Genomic DNA, 25,632 nt, shown 5'->3' with positions numbered 1-25,632 from the left:
AGAGACGGTTTTCGAGAAACGTGTATTCGTTGGATGAAACAATTCGTTTGTGGAAATCAACAGTGTCCAGAAATAATCGAAGAGCTTCAACAAGTGAAAGTGGCAGCCGCTACTCCGGTGTTTTTTTACCTATCAACAAACCTCTTGCGACGGTCTGACGCTTGTATTGCTAGTCAAGGACAACATTTTCAACATTTCTTGTAAAAAGGTAGTAGCATTCTAAGTTGCTCTTATTTCTGTTCCAATAAACAATGTAAAATCGTTGTCACAAGGACCAAACATCCGTCAGAATCAAAATTACCAAAAAACTTTCACACTGACCTTTAACGATGAATGAGTATATGAATGAACGAATGATAAGCAGCAAAAAGTCGGTTTTACTTTTAATTGAAACTGAAAGTGTTTGGGTCGTTTTTATTCGAACGTTTTTCCAACTCTGTTTACAAGGTGCCTCAGTGCCTTCGTGTCGAGGGTGGTTTATGGGGGTTTTGCCCCATTCGATTTTTAATTTGTTTTTTCTATATTTCGGCTCTACTAGGGTGGGGGATGCCGTGATTAAAATATTTGCACATATTTCGCAGTCACCCTGTATAGGTAAAAAGAAGTTTCAGGAAATTGCATCTGTTAATCTTTCGAATAATTATAACATAAAAGAAATCGATCCGCTCCGTCCGAAAATTAGAATTGTAGGAGTTTCTAAAGATATTTCTCAAAATCTATTACCATCCTATTTAAAAAAGCAAAATCCAGATTTAATTCAGCAGTCATCTTTCTATAAATTAATTCGTTTTTGGCCAATACGGTCAAATAATAATCTTTTCCAAGCCGATGTTGAAGTCGATATAGCGACATACAACTTGTTGCTAAAATCTGGCCATGTTCTCATTGGTCTCAATCCGTGTTCAGTTTATGATTCTGTAACTGTGCCACGCTGTTTTAATTGCAACGGCTTTTTCCACAGAAGCGCACATTGTAAAAATCAAGTTAGCTGTCCTTTGTTTGCTGAAAAGCACAAAATTAAGGATTGTCCATTTTCGAATCTTGAGTTTGATACAGTGAACAAGAAATGCTGCATTAATTGTAAAACTATACGCAATCGGCCGGAGGATCTAAATTTAAACCATGTAGCATGGGAATATAATTTATGCGAATCATATAAAACGGCTCTGAAAATTTTTAAAAAGGATTTGTTTTCTGATCCATGTTCAATAAAGAATAATTTTTTATATTAGATCGCACTCCTAGTTTTGATTTTCTAAGTCATAGTTTTGAAAGAACACATAAGACTCTGGAAGAAGTTGTCAGTAAAAACCAAAGATTCACAATCAATCATATTAGGAGTAATCTGAATACTTCTGGCAGTGAGTTGAATATTATTTCCAACAATATGACGCCGAATAATAGTTTTCTTACAGATCGTTTCAACCTTAATATGAATAGCGTTGATAAATGTGATGCTAATGCTTCTAATAGAGATGTACTACAGATGTATCCTCTCAATATGTATCCTTTCTTCGATGGATGTTTACTATCAAAATGTCGGAGGGTTGCGATCGAAAACATCTCAGTTGTTAACTGTATCTTCTGAATGCCATTATGATTTAATTGCATTGACTGAAACGTGGTTATGTAACGGTATATATAATTCAGAGATCCACACTTATACAATGTTTTTAGAACTGACCGCTCTTTTGAAAAAACTGGTTTGCATTTAGGCGGAGGCGTTTTGCTTGCTGTCCGCAACACTTTTGTCTGCATTGAAGTAGCATTACCTAATTTTCTTAAAAAAATACCTTTGATCGATATAATAGGCACCAAGCTTCAAACTGGGAACCGATATTTGTATGTATTTTGTATTTACATTCCTCCTAAATCAACTGTTATTGACTATGAACTTTTCTTTGAGGAATTTGGTAATTTTTGTATCCAACTTGATAACATCTTGATAATGGGAGATTTTAATTTATCAGCTTATAATGGAGTTTCTTCCGTTGCTAACACAAAGCACCTAAATTTATTTAAGAATTTTCTGTCCTTTACGGGATTCATTCAATCCAATTTCATACGTAATTCTAATGAACATATTTTAGATTTGGTTCTTAACAACTCAGCATCACTTTCTTGTACTGTCAGTAAGAGTAGCCCCTTTCTTCGCGAAGATTCACATCATCCAGCGCTGAATGTTATTCTTAACTACACGGACAACCTAAATATCAGTAAATGCTTAGGTGGTAATAAACATTTGAGTTATAATTTTCGGAAAGCAAATTATTTGCTGCTGTATAACGAAATATTAAAAGTTGATTGGTCTATTCTAAATAAGTGTGATTCTGCAGATGGTGCCCTAGATTACTTTTAATCCGTTATTTATGGACTATACGACAAGTTTATTCCAAAAAAGCGCTCTTTTGTTTGCAATAAATATCCACCTTGGTTTGACAAAGCGGTGATTACACTTATTAAGCTTAAACAAAAAGCGTGGTCTAAATTCAAGGAATCTCATTCAGGAATCGACTTTAGTACTTTTAAGACGTTGCGATCGAAAGTTAAATCGGCTATTAAGCGCGCATACAAACAGCATTTACTGGAAACAGAAAATGGTTTTAAAGTAAATCCGAATTTATTTTGGACTTTTATAAGTAATATGAACAAGAATGTTTCATTTGAACTAAGTAAGTTCCCCACAAGGTATTGTTAATAGTTTCGCCACATATTTTGAATCTGTTTTTTCAATTGATCAAACTAGGACAGAACACTCTTCTACATCGAGGAAATTTAATAACAATATAGTTGATATACATAAGATTAATGTGAAAGAAGTAGAGTCTGCTATTGGCTCTCTTACTTCCAAATTTACGGCAGGACCTGATGGAGTACCATCGTTTTTTGTTAAAGACTGTGGTGGGGTTCTAGCACAACCGTTGTGCAGAATCTTCAATATTATTATCCAGTCTGGTAGTTTTCCCAATGTCTGGAAAGTTTCTAGGGTTACGTCAATATTAAAAAGCGGGAATAAGTCCGAAATTTCCAATTATCGACCGATAGCTATAATCTCCATTTTCTCAAAAGTGTTTGAAATAGTTCTACATGCAAGACTAATTCGACACATTAGCGGATTATTGACCGAAAGTCAACATGGTTTCGTTCAGGGACGCTCGACTTTGACAAATCTTATAAACACCACTCAAACTATTTCTAGGGTTCTGGATAGGTCTGGCCAAATGGACATTATATACGTGGATTTATCAAAAGCCTTCGACAGACTGGACTACAAAATACTCCTAGAGAAACTTACCTCATTTGGTTTGTCTCAATCTTTAATCCAAATTTTCTCTTCATATTTGATGAATAGATTTCAATATGTTCAGTGTCGCGGTGATATATCTAATCTATATTATCAAAAGTCCGGTGTCCCTCAGGGCTCGGTTCTGGGGCCGTTGCTTTTTAACATTTTTATAAATGATATTCAAACTGAGGTCAAATAAAAAGTATTCAGGATTGTCGGAACTTGCAGGAAACTTTAAATAAAATACACCTATGGTGTCTGCGTATTAATTTGCGTATAAATCTCGCCAAGTGTCAGGTCATGACATATTCCAGGAAAAAAAATTTACTTAGTTTTGATTATTCCATCGGTTCTGATATAATTAAAAGGCCGGAATTTGTCAACGATCTGGGCGTTACATTTGACAAGCATTTAACTTTCAATGAAAATGTCGTCACGATTACGAACAGAGCTTGTAAAACATTGGGATTTATAATGCGATCATCAAAAGACTTCTCTAAATTCGAGACAACCATATGTCTGTATAAACCATTAGTTCGCACCAGATTGGAGTATGCTTCTATTGTATGGAATCCTTCAACAAAAATAAATACTGAATCAACTGAAAAAGTACAAAGACGATTCCTGAAGTGTTTGGTGTTCCGCTTAGATGGCGTGTACCCGCAACGTGGTTTCTCACAAGGAAATTTATTGAGCCGGTTTGGTCTAATGTCGCTAGAAACAAGGAGAAAAGTAGCGGGAATATTATTTTTGAGATCATTGCTAAATGGTGCTATCGACAATCCAAAATTATTGGCACAAATTACATACAGAATTCAAACAATTAGATCAAGAAACAAAGATTTATTTTATGTCGACAAGTCAAGAACAAATTCCCTAGTGAATTCACCGATAAGCTGGATGCAGCAGACATAAAACACACTCCAGGAACTCCTACCAGATATCGACATCCACTTTGAAAAAAAGGTCGCAGTGTAAAATGTTGAGGAATATTGTGTAAAGATCTTTATATATATATATATATATTTTTTTTTTTTTTCCATTTTCATTGGGACACCGTAATTGGGTTAACGCCTGTTGGTGTTCGGCTAATAATAAGAAACCTCCTTGGCTGTAGCCTATACTTATACCTTATGCCACTTTTTGAGGTTAGGCACTTCGCCGGCAACCGTTTGTTCGTCTGACAAAAACCGGCGCTGGCAAGCGACTGGTTAACTGGAGTCGGCGCCGGCAGCGGAGGCACTGCCTAAGAAAAATTAATCTCACTAATCCAACCACATATTTTTTGAAAGATGAAAAGGGTGAAAACATTTTAGGTGGTTTCTATGAAATGGAACTACTGAAAGTTAAACATCCAGGTGTACATCTAGTTGAAAAAGTTTTAAAAAAGAAAGGTAAAATGTAAAATGGTTAGGATTTAATAACACCCACAACAGTTGGATTGATACAGGAAAAATTACATAGTCGCTTTTCAAGGAGCAGACATCTGTAAAAGAAATTTTGTTCAAATACATCAAGGAACATGCCGTGGAGATCTTATATGTAAAAGGAAAATGTGAAGAAAATTATATTAAGGAAACGCTAGGAAAAGACTTCCCCAAAATTGTGAACCTCGGAACAATTGAAGTTTCTGTGAAATTATCTAAAGAAATACCAGCATGTGATAAACATATAGCTAATAATAAAAAATGTTACTTTTCTTTAAATAGTGCTAAATGTATTTACAATTGCTTGTATTCAATATTTCCTCAATAAATAATATAATATTAAAATGTGTTTTATTTAATCGCAAGTCAAAACGGCAAAATTAAGAATGAAAAAAAAACTGTCAGATGTGGGATTCGAATCCATGCTCCCTTTCGAGAATCAGAGCTTAAATCTGACGCCTTAGACCGCTCGGCCAACCTGATTATGGAAAAACGGGTCGGGTCGATCGAGCAAAAGGTGGTGACAAGACGTACAGGTCAGCCACGTACAGACCTAAGGCAAGTCCGTCAAGGTCAGCCACGTGCAGCGACTAAGACCAAAGGTCAATGACCGCCCGATGAAAAGTAATGGGGGAGCTGGGCCAGTTTGACCTCATTTGACCAGGCCTAGAACCTCCACTATATAACTACTGTTTTTGATGTTTTATTTTGGTTTTTTAATGTTCTTTGGTCCTTGCTTTTTATGCTTTTTGGTGTCTGTTGATGGTTGTTTGATGGATTTTTTGGTGATTTCACATTAAATATAACACAAATATAATTTCTGGAGATTTGATAATTTTAAACAAACATGGACATAACATCATTTCTCGACAAAATTTGGTGATTTTTATTAGTTTTTGAGGCTTTTTGTATCTAGGATCGTGTCAGGTATTGTCGTCGGTTGACCTGACCTGGGTCAAGTTCGGGTAAGGTTACGTCGGTCGGGGTCGAGATCGGTCGTGCAAACTCGATTGGTGTCGGTTGACCTGACCTCGGTCGAGTTCTGGTAAGGTCGTGTCGGTCGGGGTCGGGATCGGTGGTGCAATCTCGCTTACTATCCCCCTCTTTTGTGGTTGTCGATTTACCCGATTTAGTAAGCGCAGAAGTGGGGATTAATATCTTATATAAAATCAAGACCACCCGCATAATATCAAGAATTAACAAATAACAATCCAGGGAAACGGGTAAGTATACAGGGTTATTCAGCTAAGATGATCCATTTGTGTTTTTAAAATAGGCAACCCAATATTACCGATTCCACTCGAACCTGGATTACAAAAAATGTTTCAAAACTAAATTGTATTAAAGTTTGCTTATAAGTGTATAAAAACGTCAGTGTCAGAAAAATGCCTATGCATTCTTACGATAATAACGAGAAAACCGACATGTTTGCCGAATCTAAAAGAGATTTTTGTGGGCAAATTGTGTTTTTTATTGCCTGGTAGGTGAACGAAACACATTCAATAAATTTAAGACTGTTATGCAACTGCAATAAATTGCTGGCTTTGGCTTCATCACTGAACAAAACACTCAATAAAATTTGTATTAATTTGCATTTGGTTTCTTATTAAGTTATAAAAATTCAATCTTTGTGGTTGGTTTGTGGGTCGAAGTGCATGTTCCAGATGCAGATGGTTAGAGCGGTTAGGATGAAATTTATTTAGCAATCTAGCAATAGCAATTTGTCCCATAACTCCCATATGAGAATTCTCATTAAGTTGCGCAAGAAGTTATACTTCATTTTCCAAGCTAGTTGCAGTCTGGTTCCATTTCCTTTTGTTAGCAGGCCACTTTCTTACGCAACGAATTTTATAGCCTCTTGCAAATTTTGGGTGTTGGGGCCACACGGTCAGGGTATGTTCGGGCATACAATTGTGCTGTACGCCTAGCCTTTTTGTGTCATTCTCCATAACGTGTCCATAACTAAGGATCATGTCGGTTTTCTTGTTATTGAATGCATAGGCGTTTTTCTGACATTGACCAACGTCAACACTGACGTTTCTGTACATTTAGCAAACTTTGATACAATTTAATTTTGAAACATTTTTTGTAATCCAGATTCAGGTGCAATCGGTATTTTGGGTTGCCTATTTTAAAAACATAAATGGGTCATCTTAGCTGAATAACCCTGTATGTTTTTACTATACTATGTAAATTATATAATTTTTTTTTCCTGTTTAGAGGAATTTGTAACATGCCCCTATGATCGCAGTCATAGGATGTTGCGGGGCAGGTTGCAGAAACATATTTTCAACACTCACAGGGATGCATGGGCGAGGGAGGGAGAGCTTCGAGACGCTGCTCAACTTTCTCAGGCATCCCGACACTCACCACCACCCTCGACGTGGTTTAGCGGACTACCAGCGCAGATCATTCAAGCAGGAGACGAAACCAACTGCAGTATCGATTAGAGTTGGACAATTAACAATTACAATGTCATATTTGATAGATTTGGTTCTGTCTCAACCATCCCACCATTACGTACCACCTCTACAAGCTTCTTCTTTGCGTCGATATATATGTACAACTAAATATCAGTATGTGAAGATAGGCAAAAATGTATGTGACTAACAACGTAGTAATACTATTAAGCGTGCTTGTTCAAAACAATTTATATATTTACACCCATCCAAACCTAAGGGCCGAATTCTGTAAAGTATAAAGGCACTTTGGTAAAAGGATTGTCCTTTACATAAAGATATTCCTATTCTCTAAAACGTAAAGGACCCTTATAGATCCGTTGCATAAAGGTGAAGTCCTTTATAGTTTCCCTTGTGCAACGTATGGTCATATGTGTCACTTTATGCAAATTATCTGTCAGTTCATTAGTTTTGTGACCGATTCTAAATAAAAGGGAAGAAATGGAGAATCTGTGATTATTTATCCTAGAGGAATTACAATAAAGGTATATATGAGTCAGAACAATGATGTCTTTGTCCAGTTTTATAGTTTCATGGTTTAAATTTGTTAATATTAGCAAAAAGCACTAAAAAATCGTCATATTAAAGTTAATTAAGCCGAATTTGGTGGAAATACAAACACTTTTACTACACTGACATAAGGGGCCAGTGCTGATATCTCCAAAAATGTGCATGATTTCATAAAATGTTTAATTTTTTAAGTTTTTAATGTTATCATCATCACGAACCATCCTACGAGCAAATAAATACTCCTAATATTTTTACTATATGTCAGGCACAAAGACCACGACAAGAATTTCATATCTTATAAATTAACAAAAGTTAAGTTTAAAAATCTCCCAAGCCCGTCACATCAACCATACCGATATTGTCAACGGATGCAATAGAGGATAAGATATTAAAGGATTCACTTTCACATTTCCTTTACGCTAATGCCTTTAACAAACGGATCCCTTATTAAAAGGTTAAGTTACAGAATTCGGGCCTTTAAGGGCCGAATTCTGTAAAGTATAAAGGCACTTTGGTAAAAGGATTGTCCTTTACATAAAGACATTCCTATTCTCTAAAACGTAAAGGACCCTTATAGATCCGTTGCATAAAGGTGAAGTCCTTTATAGTTTCCCTTGTGCAACGTATGGTCATATGTGTCACTTTATGCAAATTATCTGTCAGTTTGATTCGTTTTAATAGTGACCGTTTCTAAATAAAAGGGAAGAAATGGAGAATCTGTGATTTTTTATCCTAGAGGAATTACAATAAAGGTATATATGAGCCAGAACAATGATGTCTTTGTCCAGTTTTATAGTTTCATGGTTTAAATTTGTTAATATTAGCAAAAAGCACTAAAAATCGTCATATTGAAGTTAATTAAGCCCAATTTGGTGGAAATACAAATGCTTTTACGATGCTCCAAATAGACTGGTAACTAATAAACAACTTTGCAAAAACAACTCCTGTGGAGGAGCCTTTACTAATAAAAGACCAAAAAATCCATTAAAGGCCAGACTCTCCTGACCAGTTGCCACCCCAGTGTGTTGGTACATAAGGGGCCAGTACTGATATCTCCAAAAATGTACATGATTTCATAAAATGTTTATTTATTTTTTTAAGTTTTTTAAATGTGTTACCATCATCACGAACCAACCTACGAGCAGATAAATAATACTTTTACTGTATGTCAGGCACAAAGACCACGACAAGAATTTCATATCTCATAAATTAACAAAAGTTAAGTTTAAAAATCTCCCCAGCCCGTCACACCAACCATACCGATATTGTGAAAATTTGAGGTTATGTACAATAGATTCCGTCTCTCTTGACACAATAATAAACGCAAGCGTTCCTTTTTTAAAAGCGTATACTATCGTAGTAAAAACATCCGTTCGTTCCTTTACATAAAGTCAAACTGACGCACAAGTTTCTCCCCAACGGATGCAATAGAGGATAAGATATTAAAGGATTCACTTTCACATTTCCTTTAGGCTAATGCCTTTAACAAACGGATCCCTTATTAAAAGGTTAAGTTACAGAATTCGGGCCTTATAGTCTTCAAAGAGAACAGCCGATGCAAGTCCCCGAATCACATCATTATTAACGATTATAGTGGATTCAAAAATTCTAGTGATCAAAATGCTACGGAATATTGTTTGGCAAAACCATGGATACGGATATTTACTTCTGCAGGAGCAATTATTTTTGAAATCGTATTTTGTGTGTTACTTTATTTAGTATTAATTTGTTTTAGTTATTTTAGCAAATACAATGCTTCAAGAAATGTATGATTCAATAAAACAATTAGCTACTTTTGCTACTTTTATTTAATGTCCTTTCAAAGCACTTGATACTGCCAGAGACGTATTCAGGCGTTCTGGGGGTGGCAAACGGCTTACGACAGAAAGTTTTTTATTCCAAAAAATGCATTCCGGTAAATTTGTGAGACAGCTTGTGTAAAAATAAATATCGGTTAGAGGTGTACTTGTTGTTGCTCAAATATAAAAAAAATTGTTTTACTCGAAAACAGTAAGAGATATTCGCGCATAGGAAAGACATGCACTGGTGACAGCGGTTCGGGTCATCGTCTTGCCTGAACTCGGCAGAGGTCGGATAGTATCGTAGTCAGGTTGGCCGAGTGGACTAAGGCGTTAGATTCAAGCTCTGATTCTCGAAAGTGAGCGTGGGTTCGAATCCCACACCTGACAGTTTTTTGCGTCTAAATAAAACACATTTTAATGTCATACTATTTATTGAGGAAATATAGAATACAGCCATTTGTAAATATTTTTAGTTATTTAATGAACAGGAACATTTTTTAATATTAGATATACAGGGCGACTGCGAAACCTATGCAAATATGTTAACCACGACATCCCCCACCCTAGTAGAGTCGAAATATAGAAAAAACAAATTAAAAATCGAATGGGGCAAAACCCCCATGAACCACCCTCGATACGAAGGCACTGAGCCACCTTGTAAACAGAGTTGGAAAAACGTTCGAATAAAAACGACGTAAACACTTTCAGTTTCAATTAAAAGTAAAACTGACTTTTTGCTGCTTATGATCCCCTCATTCATGTATTCATTCATCGTGAAAGGTCAATGCGAAAAATTATTCGTTGGAGGACCAATGGTGATCCTAAAAAGGACCGATTTTTGGTAATGCTACAAGGGGACTGTTGCTTCTGACGTCCTTGCCACAACGATTCCACATGGTTTATTGCAACAAAAATAAGAGCCAACTAGAATACTACTACCTTTTTACAATAAATGTTGAAAATGTCGTCCTTGACTCGCAATACAGGCTTCAGCACGGCGCAACATGTTTTCACGGATACGTAAAAAAACTTCGGGTAACAACCATTCGCAGTAGATTACACGACGTGGAAAATCAGCGGGTTCCAATGCTTGTACTTTTTGAACGTGGTATGAATGTAGGGCTTGTTCTTTTAATGTACGATGCACTACAAACTGTGAAACTCCAACTTCAGCTGCAAGTCGGCGAGTGCTGATCTCGGGCTCTTCTTCGACGCGTTCCAAAAAGGTGTTCTTCCGCCTGCAGTAGGTATTCTTTCGGTCCTACCACGGCCACGCTCGTGGGTTTGAGGCTCGAAGGTACCATGATCTCGGAGATGCTGTACCACTGACGTAAATGTTCGCGCACACGGAATCGCGCGATTTGGAGTTCCCATCCGCCACCCCATACAGCATTACCATGTCGACACGCTCTGAATTTGTAAAATACACCATTATCAAACACAACCGAACCCACCCAGCTACGGCAAGTAACTGATACACGACTGTCCTTATCGTCTTTTTGCAGGTTTTGCACTAGTTTCTTGGTTCTTATACTTCGTCGCTCTCCATTCATTGTAGTAATTATGTAGGTCAAGAAACACTACCCGCGGCGTGTGTAACAATTTATATGTAATTTCAAATAATTTTTTCTCGACATTGCTACCACTTAGGACCGTGAATTTTATACAGTGACATACTCGTATCGTGAGCTTTTTCCCATTTTTTTTTGCACATATTTCGCAGTCAGGCTGTATGATTATTACATGCTGGGATTTCCTTTGTCAATTTCACACAGTCGTCAATGGCTTCAAGATTCACAATTTTGGGGCAGTCTTTTCCTAGAGTTTTAATGAGATAATCTTCTTTGTTTCTTCCTTTCACGTATATGATCTCCACCGCATGTTCCTTGATGTATTTGATCAAGATTTGTTTGACAGATGATTGCTCCTTGGCACCATCATCAAATCTCAACATGATACCGCTGTAGATATCTAATTTGTTTTTTGATGCTTTCGTCCAATTCTTTTAAACGTTTTGTAGGTTTGAAAGTTTCATGTATTGTTTTAATTCCATCGTAAATCGTAAGTTCTCTTAAAATGAATTCTAGCAAATGGAAACCTTGTACATCGACTCCAGCCAACTTCATCTTGCCGGTTATTTTGACTGACTGATAAGAATATGACTATGCTATTCTTTTTGTATAAATCCAACAATTGTGCGTGTTGTTAAAACCCGCACCACTTTACATAAAGTTGGTTACCTCTCCTTTTTAAAACATTTTCTACGAGATACACACCCGGATGATTTACTTTTAGTACGATTTTTTGGAAAAGAATTCCATGTAACCAAACTTTCTAATTCCAAAGCGTAATTATAATCTTCCAAGACAATTGGTGGATAATATCTGCCAGAAAGGACAGAACTATACGTTCGACATCGCACAAGTTACTTAAACTACTCTAACAATTCAACTAAAACCTTATGTTGGATCCATGTTTGTGCTGAATTTTATGTGGAAACATCAAAAAAACCACAAAAAAAACAAAATCAAACAACCAGAAACAAATGCCAAAAAGCAACAAAAACTCAATTAAAATCATCAAATTTTGTCCAGAAATTATCTTTTATCTATGTTTGTGGTGTAAAAATCCATTAAAAAGGACCAAAGAACGTTTAAAAACTTTGTCTAGAAACCATGCTTTTGTTCACGTTTTGATTAAATTTTATGTGACAACAACAAAAAACCACAAAAAAAAGAAACATCGAACAACCAAAAAGCCTCAAAAATTAATAAAAATCATCAAATTTTGTACCGATGTGATGTGTCCATGTTTGGTTAAAATTAACAATCAAATTTTCTCCAGAAATTATGTTGTGTCTATGTTTGTGTTGTATTTAATGTGAAATCATCAAAAAATACATCAAACAAGCATCAACAGACATCAAAAAGCATACAAAGTAAGGACCAAAGAACATTAAAAAACCAAAGTAAAACATCAAAAATCATCAAACTATATCTAGAAATCATGCTTTTGTTCATGTTTTGACTAAATTTTATGTGAAAACAACAAAACATCACCAAAAAAAGAAACATCAAACAACCACCAACAGATACCAAAAAGCCTCAAAAACTAATAAAAATCATCAAATTTTGTCGAGAAATGATGTTGTGTCCATGTTTGTATTGAATTTTATCCATCAAACAACCATCAACAGACACCAAAAAGCATTAAAAGCAAGGAACAAAGAACATTAAAAATCCAAAGTAAATCCAATCAAATTTTGTCTAGAAATCATGCTTTTGTTCACCAACTACATATTTAGATAATACCATAACATACAAATCTTTTATTTATAAGTTATTTAGTGATAATAATTGTTGGCAAAATGTTGGAAATATTTTCTATAAAGTTGCCAACGTCAGAAAAAATTACAATCGAATTGATCAATGTGTGGATGAATTCATGTGTCAAGCGGCTTATTTGGCAAATCACAAAGCCCTCAGTACATTCTATGAAGCTCTGAAGATAATAAATTACGACTATTTCGCATTTCAACCTTCTGAAAATTCGGAGCACAGAAGAATTTTCACCTGGATCAAGAAGAACATTGCTAAAGGAGAAGCCGATCCTGAAATATCATTAAGTTGGAAAGAAGGATCAGATTCAGCAAAATGGCCCTCGATTAAATTAGATGATTATAAGAAAACCTTACTTGTAATTTCTGGTAGTTATAAATAAAACACACAAAAATGGGTATATATAGTTTTATTTAATCCCGCAAACTTTATACATTAGTTTTAAATATCGTAACAAATTACAACACTCTGACGACATCTTGTGTAGGAATGTATTTCACCATTCGATCGTGAAGAATAAGGCAGTAGGCTGTAGTATCGACAGAGATACCAACGGTTGTCTGAAACCACAAACTGATCGTAACAGGGCCTCTCTTTAAAGATTCCGTTTGTTTAGAAGAGTCAATTACTACTATATGTGTCCCTTCTGTAAATTCAATCTTATCGTTCACTGGTTTTGGCGACCTTACCCAAACTTGGCCGAGGTCAGGTCAACCTACGACAATACCCGACATTATCCTAGATACCAAAAACCCTCAAAAACTAATAAAAATCACCAAATTTTGTCCAGAAATGATGTTGTGTCCACATTTGTTTACATTAATGGGTCCAAAAATTCACGACCGAAAAGGTCGCTATGCCCGAACGTCCCCGATCGCGGGTTTGCACGACCGACCTCTGCCAAGTTCACCCGAACGTCCCCGACCTCTGCCGAGATCAGTCAAGACGACAATACCCGAACTCGACCAGGATCAGGCCAACCGCCGTCACCAGTGCATGTCTTTTCTTTTTACTTCCCGAGCGTAATCGAGTCCGTCGGCCGACTCTCTACTTTTACGTTTTCTCAACCTTTCAGGACGAAGAAATAGGTCTCCCGTTTCCGTCTATCTATCTGTCCATTTGTCTGTTTGCCCGTCTGTCCGTCTGTCCGTCTGTCTGTCTGTCCGTCTGTCTGCCGTTACGGATTTTTATTAGACAGATAATTTCCGAAAGTAGTTATCAAATTTTGTATATCATGTAGATGGTAAAAGGCTAACCAAAATGTCGCTAATTTTGATCTATGAACCAACCTCTCATCTCTTACCGATTTCGAGTAAAACAATTACACCTAATTTATTTTTACACAAGTTGAGTCATAAAATGCACAAACTTTCTGTCGTAAGCCGTTTGCGTTTGATTATTTTCCTGAATACGTCCCTGACCAACAATGCATTCCGACACTAAATACTGTAAGCTTTAATGTGAGAGAAATTATTTTATTGTACAAATACAGACGCGTTTACGTTAGTGCGAATTAATTCGGGGTGATATTGTTGCAAATGTCTGATTTAGTTATGTGCGTGAACCTTAAGGTGAGGTGCGTTTTGTTCATGTGTGTTTGAAAACAGCAGCTTATTTTCTTCTTCGTTTCAAATAACATAAGTGAACATTTTATTTTTTTTACTGAGTGCGAGATTTGATATTGTATTCTAATAATCTCGGACGAGTTTCGCTTCATTATTTTTTTACTTCCCGAGCGTAAGCAAAGGAAGTATTGTAATCGAGTCCGTCGGCCGACTCTCTACTTTTACGTTTTCTCGATCTTTCATGACCCCTAGAAGACGAAGAAATAGGTCTCCCATTTCCGTCTGTCTGTCCGTCTGTCCGTCTGTCCGTCCGTCTGTCCGTCTGTCCGTCTGTCCGTCTGTCCGTCTGTCCGTCTGTCCGTCTGTTGTCACGGATTTTTATTAGACAGATAATCTCCGAAAGTACTCGACCGATTGTTGTGAAATTTTGTACTTATATTAAGAATATCATGTAGATGGTAAAACGCTAACCAAAATTTGTCGAATCATCCCCACCACTAAAGCGATGACGTCACTTCAAAATTGTACATAGTAAATGGGTTTTCAATTGTATAAAATAACATAGTCCTACACATGTAGTTTACAACTCTGAATCGACTTTTCACCCGAAACGTCCAGATTTTTGGAAAAAAAATCAAAATTATAAAACAACATTTTGAAATTTAATTTTTAATCTGCTAACCAGAATGCTTTGAAATGTTGCAGATGTTTTAAGGCTATAAAGAGCATCATAAATCTTTAGTCAAAAAATATTTGCTTATCCCCTCCAAAACCTTGATGACGTCAGCTCAAAAGTTTGTGGAATAAATCGTATCTAAAATGTACAAAATATGATGAGTCTGTACTTGTGAACTATCACTCCATTAATATTTTTTGGATTTGCATATACAGGGTGACTCAAAAAAATTAATGAATGCGTAAATATATTTTATTGATTTAATCAGGAACTACAAAACCGAATGCTCTGAAATCTTGCAGATGTTTTAAGGTCATAAAGAGCATAATAAATGTTTAGTCAAAATATATTTGCTTATCCCCTCCAAAAACTTGATGACGTCAGCTCGAAAGTTTGCCGAATAAATCATATCTAAAATGTACAAAATATGATGAGCCTGTACTTGTCATTTATCACTCCATTCATATTTTTTGGATTTGCATATACAGAGTGACTCAAAAAAATTAATGAATGTGTAAATTTATTTTATTGATTTAATCAGGAACTACAAAACCGAATGCTTTGAAATCTTGCAGATGTTTTAAGGTTATAAAGAGCATAATAAATTTTTAGTCAAAATATATTTGGTTATCTTCTACAAAAAACTGATGACGTCAGCTCAAAAGTTTTCCGAATAAATCGTATCTAAAATGTACAAAATATGATGAGTCTGTACTTGTGATTTATCATTCCATTCATATTTTTGGATTTGCATATGCAGGGTGACTCAAAAAAATTAATGAAGGCGTGAATTTATTTTATCGATTTAATCAGGAATTACAAAACCGAATGCTTTGAAATCTTGGGAATATTTTAAAGTTATTATAAGCATGGTAAACTTTTGTTCAAAATGTATTTGTTCATCCCTCCTAAAAAAATTGATGACGTCACCCTTAAATTTTGCTGAATAAATCCTATCTAAAATGCAAAAAATATGATGAGTTTGTACTTGTGATTTATCATTCCATTCATATTTTTTAGATTTTCTTAAGAGGTGGTTCAAAAAAATTAATGAAGTCAATTTATTTTATTGATTAAATTAAAGGCAACACTTATTATTAGTATTACACCCCAACCAACCCAATTTGGTAGACACAAAATTTGTTAAAGGACAAACTCGGTTGAAACATAAGGGTAGCACGCTTATTTACATCGACTTTAACATTACAGACCTGCATTTGTTTTATGCGTTCATTTGATTCCGCTAATGTGAAATAGACATGTTTATAATCAACCAGTTGTGAATTTCACCGTCAAGAATTAAAATAAAACCCAATGTTTTATATAATAAGCGGAAGTCGAAGCAATAAAACCGACGGTCGTTTTGTTTACAGTTTCTGTGTTTGGCTCTCACGTATGCTGTTACGCCTGTCATCTTAAATTAACAATGTTTATACATACACGATTTTCAGTTGCCTCTGATACGTAGGTATACGTGAGTAAATTGTTTCGTTATTTTATTGATTATTACAAATCAATATTCAAACGACCCAATTCATTTTCCCGAAAATTTGAGAATATAATAATTTTATTCTTAGTATTACACTACATCTATCCCAACTGATATACGTGTCCTTGCAAAAATGTTGATGACGTCATCGCAATTTTTTTTTAAATTCCCACTACAAAAATGTAATGAGAAAAAAAACACAATAGGCATGCAGTCGTCAAGTTTCCGACAGCGAGGGAAGTACTGTCTAAACTCTTTAGACCAATTTTTTTATGGTGAATTGATTCGTAGTTATTTGTAAGATACGAGATTACTCCTGAAGCCAACAAAAATTGATTTTAATTTAAATTTATTGTTATGAAATATCCCGACATCTATTTAACTGATTTTCTTTGCTGGGTAATTTTCAATCCTGAATGTAAATTTTCGCTTCTTCTCTACCGTTTTTTCGATTTAGGGCTTTATTTATTCGTTTTACATTCATTTGAAACCTTTTATTACAGTAAATCAACTTTCTTTATTAGTTATTAGGAACACTGTCGAAATAAACACGTCTTTTATTCCTGACGATTCGCAATTAAATAATTTTATGTGAAACTAGGGAAAATAATACTATTTTATTCATGACGATAAAATATTTTTTTTTTTTTTGGTGCGAGGCTGGAGAAATAAAACCCACAATAAGTGATTAATTATAATTTTCTGAAATCGTTATTTCTAGTACAGCTTAAGATTGTTCAGACCATTTTTTTATTTATTGTGATGAAATATTCCGACATCTATTTAAGTGATTTACTTTGCTGAATAATTTTCAAATCTGAATCTAATTTTTCGATTGCTTCTCTAAATTTTCGCTTCTTCTCTATCGTTTTCTCGATCAAGGGCTTTATTGGTTTTTCAAAACGTTCTACATTCATTTGAAACCTTTTAACATCGTGAGACCAAGTATTAAATCGACTTTCTTTATCACTTATTAAGAAAATAACCGAAATACTGTCGAAACAGACACGTCTTTTACCCATGAGGATTCGTAATTAGATGAGGAAAATAATACATCAAACGAAATAATAGATATTTATTTTATTAGGAGTTTAAGTGATACTTTATATGCCGAGTATGGACGATTAAACGCCGAGCGATAGCGAGGCGAATTAAGTCCATACGAGTCACATGAAGTCACTTAAACTCCGAATGAAATACAATATTTTATTTTCAATTGATTAATCTTCTTTTGAAATGATTGTTTCCTATCTTCTTGCTTCATTAAAGAATTGCCTTGATTTCACTTACCATGGTTACTATGGTTGACAACCACTATGATTTTCACATATTTATACTCCGGCGGAGTATAAATGCTTTATTTATACGCCGGCGGAGTATAAGTAATACTTATACGCCGCTCAAACACGGTGTCATAGAAATGACACTTAAACCCCGGTAAGAGCGTCATATAAGTCTCAGTTATTTGACGTTTTAAAATAAATACTATTTATTAAACATTTATTCCTGACGATTCAACATAAAATATTTTTTTTACAAGGATGGAGAAATAAAACACCCAATAAGTGATTAATTGTAATTTATTAAAATGATTATTTCTAGTACAGCTTAAGATTGTTCAGTCCATTTCTTATTTCATACAATTTAATTGCTTCTTTTATGGAACGAATACGTTTCAAATCTCCGATGCAAAATTTTAACGGTATTTGGTTTATATTCCATATCCTGAACCATCTTCATCCTTCAGTAGATTCTATATTGACAGTTTGACCGATCGCTCCTATATTGACGAAATACAACTTCAAACCGTTCACAATGTTCTTGTTCAGATTGTCGATTACTGAATCGTTGAATTTTTCAGTAAATCGTTGGGGTAGAATTGTTCTGCAGTCTTCTAGTTGTATAAATATTTTGTCACCGTACTTTGTACAATTTTTACTAAAACTTTTTATTAAAAATTTTCTATCCTCTTTCAAAGTTTTTGCCCTCACAAAAGGTTGTAAAAGTGATTCTTTATTCAAGTTAGAAATGAAAGACGACATCTTAAACATTTGAAATCGCAATAAATCAGTGACGAGAAATTCAACATTTATATAACAGCAAAAGAGGAGGGATTGTAAGCGAGTTTGCACGACTGATCTCGAACCCGACCGACACGAGCCTATCCGAACTCGGCCGAGGTCAACCGAGGATGACCTCCACGGCAATACCCGACACGTTCCTACCCGAAACCGACACCACCTTACCTGAACTCGGCCGAGCTCAACGGAGGATGACCTCCACGACAAAACCCGAGCTCAGGTCAACCGAGGACAAGACGAAGACCTCCACGTCAATACCCGACTTCGACCGAGTTTGCATGACCCTACCCGAACTTGACCGAGGTCAACCGAGGACAAGACGATGACCTCCACGACAATACACGAACACGACCTTACCCAAAGTCGGCCGAGGTCAACCGAGGACACACGACAATACCCGAGCTCAGGTCAACCGAGGACAAGACGATGACCTCCACGAACTCGGCCGAGGTCAACCCATGACCGGCGTCAACGACCGCTCGATAAAAAGTTGTGGGGCTGCTGGGCCAGATTTCCCGACCTAGAAGTCCCACTATATAACTGCTAGGGAGCATTCAGTTAGTGAACTCAATTCGGAACCCCTAACTGCACCTCTGAATAGATCTAAAATTGTGTTTCTAGACCACTAGTCAAAATAGATTGTTCTACAAGTAAAGAAAAGTGGTTATTTTCCAGCGAGTACGAAAGGTTTACTTCAAGTTCCAACTACTTTTCCTTTAATTGAAACAAGAATGTTATGTCCTTTTTATTACTCCTTTGTTTTTTTTTTTAGTTTTACAGTTTTTCTTGTTTTTTAATATAGGTATTTTACGAATTATTGTTCCTTTTTTTAAACTGAAACTGAAACTTCACGAACATGGGAAACCATTTTTTCTCCAACCGTCATAAAAGCATGAGGTTTTTTGACTGTCAGGGATCTCTAAGGTTAACGTTTTCTGTACTGAGATAATAAAAGATGGCATCCTAGCAACAAACAAGTCATTTTTTATCTTAGGAGCTAAAGTGTTACTTTTACTTTTAATGTTTGAAAATTTTCCATGACTACATCGAAATAGGCTACTTTATTTTCCAACGAGTTTTTGGTTAATTTTAATTGTTCAAACGCAAAAACGAAATAGTTGTGATTGCGGTTGGAGAAAAAATAGTATATATTATTCGGTTCTAAAGTGTCTTTTTTTGCCTCGCAATGATTGCTTTCGCTCGGCTACGCTTCGCTCCGCCTCGCAAATGAAATCATTGCTCGTCAAAAAAAGATACACTTTAGAACCTAATAATATAATATACTATTTCTTACCCGTAGAATATATTATTTTTTCGTGTACTTACTCTACGGAAGCTGTAACGAATTTGGTACCTGTTAAATCAAAAAGCAAGTACTTCAATGATTGGAGAACAACAAAAAATGCCAAAAAGTGATGCTGGCGTACTTCATGAAAATGTTACTACAGTTCCTCTTTATTTAATTATCAATTTAATAACTGTTTTATTTATAGTCTAAAATTTTAAAGACGTCGATGTTATCGTCGATGTAGTCATAATAAAACAACTACAAATTCATGAAGATATTGACATCAATAAATATAAAAACTGACTTCTTTTTGAAAACGTCAAAATGACAAGTCATACCGAAAAAATTGGTCGAAAGTTCTTTCGACAGAACCTCCTTCGCTCCTGAAGTACAATTAAACATATCCAGCATTTTCGAATGGGCACACCCTCAGAGGCATCCGTCATCGTTTCTCTGTCATAGTGTCAGATTAGTGCCTAATAGTGACCAGTTCATTTAAGTTTATGTTTCCGTGTGTTATTCTTTACGGTTTAAAAAAAATAATTTAATAACCACCCCCTTCTGAAGTGTGCATATTACGCTACTGACTGATAGTCCATTGGCAGATTCTGATTATTCATCATGTTGAACTTAAAATAAACCATCCCTAACAACCTTTGTCCTTCAACACTTGACTGACGCTCAAGTGTTTATTTATGTTTATACATCGTAAGAATGTCACGTAGAAATTAGTTTGATGTGAATGAGTTTGTCTTTTCAAAACACAGGACTAAAATTATTATTAATTAAACCACAATCCAACAAATTGTTCTGAACATTATAATCCTTCTTTTATCATTGTTATATAAAAACGTGCATATTCTTCACATTTTTGAGTAAATGGAGTGACTCGTTCTTAATTTGATCAATAAAAAATTGGAAGTGCTATTCTTGATTTGATGCTCAAAAAAAAATGGAAATCTCGGGATCCGTAACCAGTACTTCCAATGGCAATGTCCACTGAGCCACTGGCCGCGCGTGCCTAAAGACGTATTAATTATTATTATTATATTTATCTACAACTGCTTTATAAAGGCCTTATTACACGACTTATTCAGCACGGTTTGAGTTGAGTAATAAACCCTATTATTCCCCTAGTGGTGAACCGTTTTACGTTTTTCGTAGTTGCCTGTTTCATGTATTAGGCAACAATGAAGACAGTACATTTGCATCAGCTTCTTCTACTTCGAAAGGCAGGCTTTCTGCTTCAGAATCACTCATTTCTCGACTGAACAATTTTTTTTTTAAACTGACCCGTCGTTTACAACAAATTTGAGCGGTTGTCAGAACAATGCAAAAATTCTCTTGGTTCTTTATTTTTAATTATTAAAAACATTTAATTGGTTTTTTCGTTTTCATTTTTGGGCAGTTGTAGATAAAGTTTTGTATTTCATACGTGGGCTAGAACATATTACAGCAACCCGTGTAGTTGCAGATGACTCGGTCTAACGACCTCGTTATGTCTAGTCTTCACATTCGTAGTGCTGTAATAATGCCTCTATCCCACTAATAATATAAATAACTATTACCGTGTGAACGATGTTTAAACTATAACAATTAAAATAATAATAAAACACAAAAGCAGGGGGATTCATAAAACACTAGTGTGGTAATATAATATTTTATGCAATTCAGGTTCTATTTGTTGGAGAAAATTTTGGGGGGATGTCATCACGTTGTTGCTGGGGATAATTAGAAACATTTTCGTTAGCGTTTTGCAATCTACTTGACAGGTTTAAAACAACTTCAAGACTTTAAACCATTCGGTTTTGTAGTTCGTGAATAAATCAATAAAATAAATTCACGCAATCATTAATTGCCTTTATAAGCAAATCTAAAAAATATGAATGGAATGATAAATCACAAGTGTAGACTCATCATATTTTGGATATTTTTCATAGGATTTATTCGGCAAAATTTTGAGATGGCGTAATCTATTTTTTGGGGTTGATATACAGATACATTTTTAAGATTAAAAAGTTACCATGCTTACAATAACTTCAAAACGTCAAGATTTCACAGTATTCAGTTTTGCAATTCATAATCAATAAAATAAATTTACTCTGATTCATTAATATCTTTGAGTCACCCTGTATATGCAAATCGAAAAAATATGAATAGAATGATAAATTACAAGCACAGACTCATCATATTTTGTACATTTTAGGTAGAACTTATTCAGCAAAATTTTCGAGTGACGCCATCGATTTTTTGTAGGATATGAGCAAATAGATTTTGATTAAAAATTTACCATGCTTATGATAACTTTAAAACATCCCCAAGATTTCACAGCATTCGGTTTTGTAATAAAATAAATTCATTCATTCATTAACTTTTTTGAGTCCCCCTGTATATGCAAATCCAAAATATATGATTGGAATGATAAATAACAAGTACAGATTGATCATATTTTGTACATTTTAGATAGGATTTATTCGGCAAAGTTTTGAGCTCACGTCATCAATTTTTTGGAGAGGATAAGTAGATATATTTTGATTAAAAATTTTTCATGCTTATCATAACTGTAAACCATTTGCAAGATTTCAAAGCATTTGATTTTGCAGATTCGCAAAATGTTGTTCCATAATTTTGATTTTTTTTTCCCAAAAATCTGCTCGTTTCGGGTAAAAACTCAATTCGGAGTCATAAACTACTTGTGTAGGACTATGTTACATTATCCAATTTAAAACCCATTTACTATGTACAATTTTGAAGTGACGTCATTACATTATTGGTAGAGATGATTAGGCAAATTTTGGGTAGCGTTTTACCTTCTACATGATATTCCTAATATAAACACAAAGTTTCACAACAATCGGTCCAGCACTTTCGGAGATTATCTGTTTAATAAAAATCCGGTACTGCAGACAGACGGACAAACGGACAGACGGACAGAAAATGGAAAAGTACTGAGTCAGCCGACGGACTCGATTATAATACTTCCTTTGCTTACGCTTCGCTAATCTCTAACCTTAAAGTCAAAGCGTTGTAATAGGGTAGTATATGCTCCACATTGTACTCGAAATAAAGTAAAAGGGTTAGTAGAAACATTAGGTTCATCTTTTACTTTATTTACAAAGTTAATGCTTTGATATATAGAAGTAAATTCTACAGAAAATGCTCAATGATCTGTAAATTATACTTGCGAAAGTAGTATAAGGCGTAGTTTTTGTGAAGCTAGCCAAGGTGTAACTTCGTGGTAATTGATGTTTGATAAAAAGTGAGAAAATAATGGCAATGGATGATTTTGGTAGAAAAAGAAAATTATATAAAGAAAGAAGAAGCTATGAGGAAGACGATTATAGAAAATTATATCGCCATTTCGGCGGCGGCTTTGTCTTTTTTCAGTTTTACTGAGGGCGTTTGCCTCTTATCAAATAATATTAGAAAGTCCTATGGTAAAATGACAAACGCCATTTGTTGGTCAGTTTCTTTCTCGTTATCTGCTATGTTGTCCTTCTGTAGCCGGTAATCGTCATCACTCATAGCTAATTATTATTAATTATTATCAACACGTCACAAACAAAAGAAAAATTTTAGTAGTGCATTGAGGTAAGCATATACTATACTTTCTGTAGGTTGAGGTGAAATAAATTCTTCGGTGGGAAGTTTATATTAGGCTCTTTAGTATTTACTTCATATACAAGGTAGAGCTGTAGGAAATGCTTTGAAGGGAAAGCTATCACTAGAAGAAGTAACAACAAATACTTTTTTTATTCATACAACCCAATGTCTAAGGAGAACAAGCGCTACGTTATTGGATAGCAGTGGAACAAGCATTGGAACCTTAAAGAGACAAGGCAACTGGTACTCAAATACAGTCGCGAAAGCATATGTAGAAGATAATGTCGAAAATGAAGTGGAGATTTCAAAAAAAAATTTTCAATTTAAACATAATACTCAAATAATTTCTGGTACAAAAGTTTGCGAGTTTCACTTGCCATCATCTAGAATTACAATTTCAAAAGTAAATAATAGTTGCGGAGATCAACACTTGCCAATTTCTTCTGGAATTACGTTTTCTAATGTCACTAATTGTTGTTTCAATTTTGTATATGAAGTACTCCTAAATGATAAGGTTATTGTTAACTGAAAACTTGCCACTTTTCTTTATTGTTTTCGATAAAACAAAAGTATGCTTTTCTAAGGAGTACCTACAGTACCTACACGAAAAAAATAGTTTATGACCCTCACCAATATTTGGCGATACGAAATTGACGGATAAATGTGTATATTTATTTAATCTTTGGATTCATTTACTAACATGTTTATTCAATATATAGGTGCAATCGATTCTAACTCGTCGTTTGGGGCTCATCATCGGCTGCTGTATGGGTTTCGTCGTCTTCATCGTGCTTGTGTCAGTTCTCGGATACTTGAAGATAAAAAAGCAGCGTCAAGCCATGAAAAGGGACCAACCCATTCCTCCAGAGTACATTTCTTACCGTCACTTTTCAATCCAGAGTGGAGAAGCGGGTGGGCAAGGTGGCCACCCCCACTTCATCACTAACATGAACACTACGACGATTAATTAAATAACAATGCTAATATGTCGTTAATCATATCAGTGTGTGTCACATGGACGCTCTCAACTAGTGTTAATGACAAATTAGCCGTAACAATGGCCTACTGCCTGAACAGTTGAAGAGTTTTTGTGAACTTTACGTCAATTAGTCAAGCGGACACAAACGGTTTTGCATTCTATAAAAAACGAAAGTTCTTACAGTTTGTAGTAGGTGATGCAGGTTAATAAAATATGTGGTCAGAAGTTTTGAGATTGCATTTTAGGGCTTGCTTGAATTTTTGTTTGCGGCAGAATGTGGGATAGCTAAATAGACAATAGTAAGTAGTTAACTTACAAAAGAAATGGTTTTTATTTTATTGTTACCTTAAAACCCTTAGAGCATCAAGCGGGTTCCCAAAGGGACCCCAGTGATTGTTTTCTATAAATAACTTTTTGCACAATTTTTTTTGAGATCATCCTTCTTAATATGTGTCATTTTGACCTTTTTAAATATTAATTATACAGCACCTTTGAAACAGTGTTGGCTTATAATATTATTTTCAATAAAATATACGCTGGAGTTCCTTTGGGACCCGGTTAGTGCTTTACGTTAGACACAATTTTAATGCCCTATCGGCTTAAAAATGAAATTTTGCAATGTCTTCTTTAGAATTCCCAGTAATTAGTTCTACCTGGTTCATTTGACGCTTCGTCTCTGACACTTAGTTTGCATTTTGGATGATGGAACATAAATCGTAGTGGCAACCGTAAACTTTACCATTTACAACTAAGACAAAAGTTGACAAAAACCAATTTGCAAAGTTGATTAATTAGCGCTAATAAGTTTTACAAATACGCCAAAGATGCTATAGAAGCTTGTGGAGTGACATTAGAAAACAATCCTGCCCAGACCGAGAAGCTATTTTTGCCCAAGTAGTATCCACAAGAAGGTCAACACTCGTTGGGACGATTGCAAAAAATTTGTTTTTAATCATCATAAAGAGAAGAAATCCATCGTGAAATGAATAAATCGTACGTAAAATAAATGATACACAGGGACCAATTCCAAGTTGGCCGGGCCAACTCACAACTTTGCGCCACCGATTTGCGCCAACAGTCATTGTAAATTTTCAAGTTCAAAATTTCCATTAATGCAACGAGGGTGCAA

General features: G+C 35.1%; 1 protein-coding gene and 1 non-coding gene across 3 annotated transcripts in view; both read left to right on the top strand.

The window, feature by feature from the left end:
• LOC135126608 (protein artichoke) overlaps positions 1 to 24,794 on the top strand; it is a 491,663-nt gene extending 466,869 nt beyond the window's left edge. For both annotated transcript variants that reach the window (XM_064052644.1, XM_064052643.1), the window contains one exon: positions 24,244 to 24,794. In XM_064052644.1, coding sequence (XP_063908714.1) covers positions 24,244 to 24,495 — 252 coding nt within the window. In that variant the 3' untranslated portion in view covers positions 24,496 to 24,794. The remainder of the gene's footprint in view (positions 1 to 24,243) is intronic.
• On the top strand, positions 9,788 to 9,871 carry Trnal-caa (transfer RNA leucine (anticodon CAA)). The gene has a single exon. It is a non-coding gene; the product is annotated as a tRNA-Leu (tRNA).
• Positions 24,795 to 25,632: the final 838 nt, after the last annotated feature.

Source organism: Zophobas morio, unplaced genomic scaffold (genome assembly GCF_036711695.1).
Source record: "Zophobas morio isolate AGI-343-1 ecotype UQ-CSIRO unplaced genomic scaffold, CSIRO_AGI_Zmor_V1 ptg000011l, whole genome shotgun sequence".
Taxonomy (NCBI): domain Eukaryota; kingdom Metazoa; phylum Arthropoda; class Insecta; order Coleoptera; family Tenebrionidae; genus Zophobas; species Zophobas morio.
Note: the sequence above shows the minus strand (reverse complement) of the source record. Positions and strands in the feature narration are given on the sequence as shown.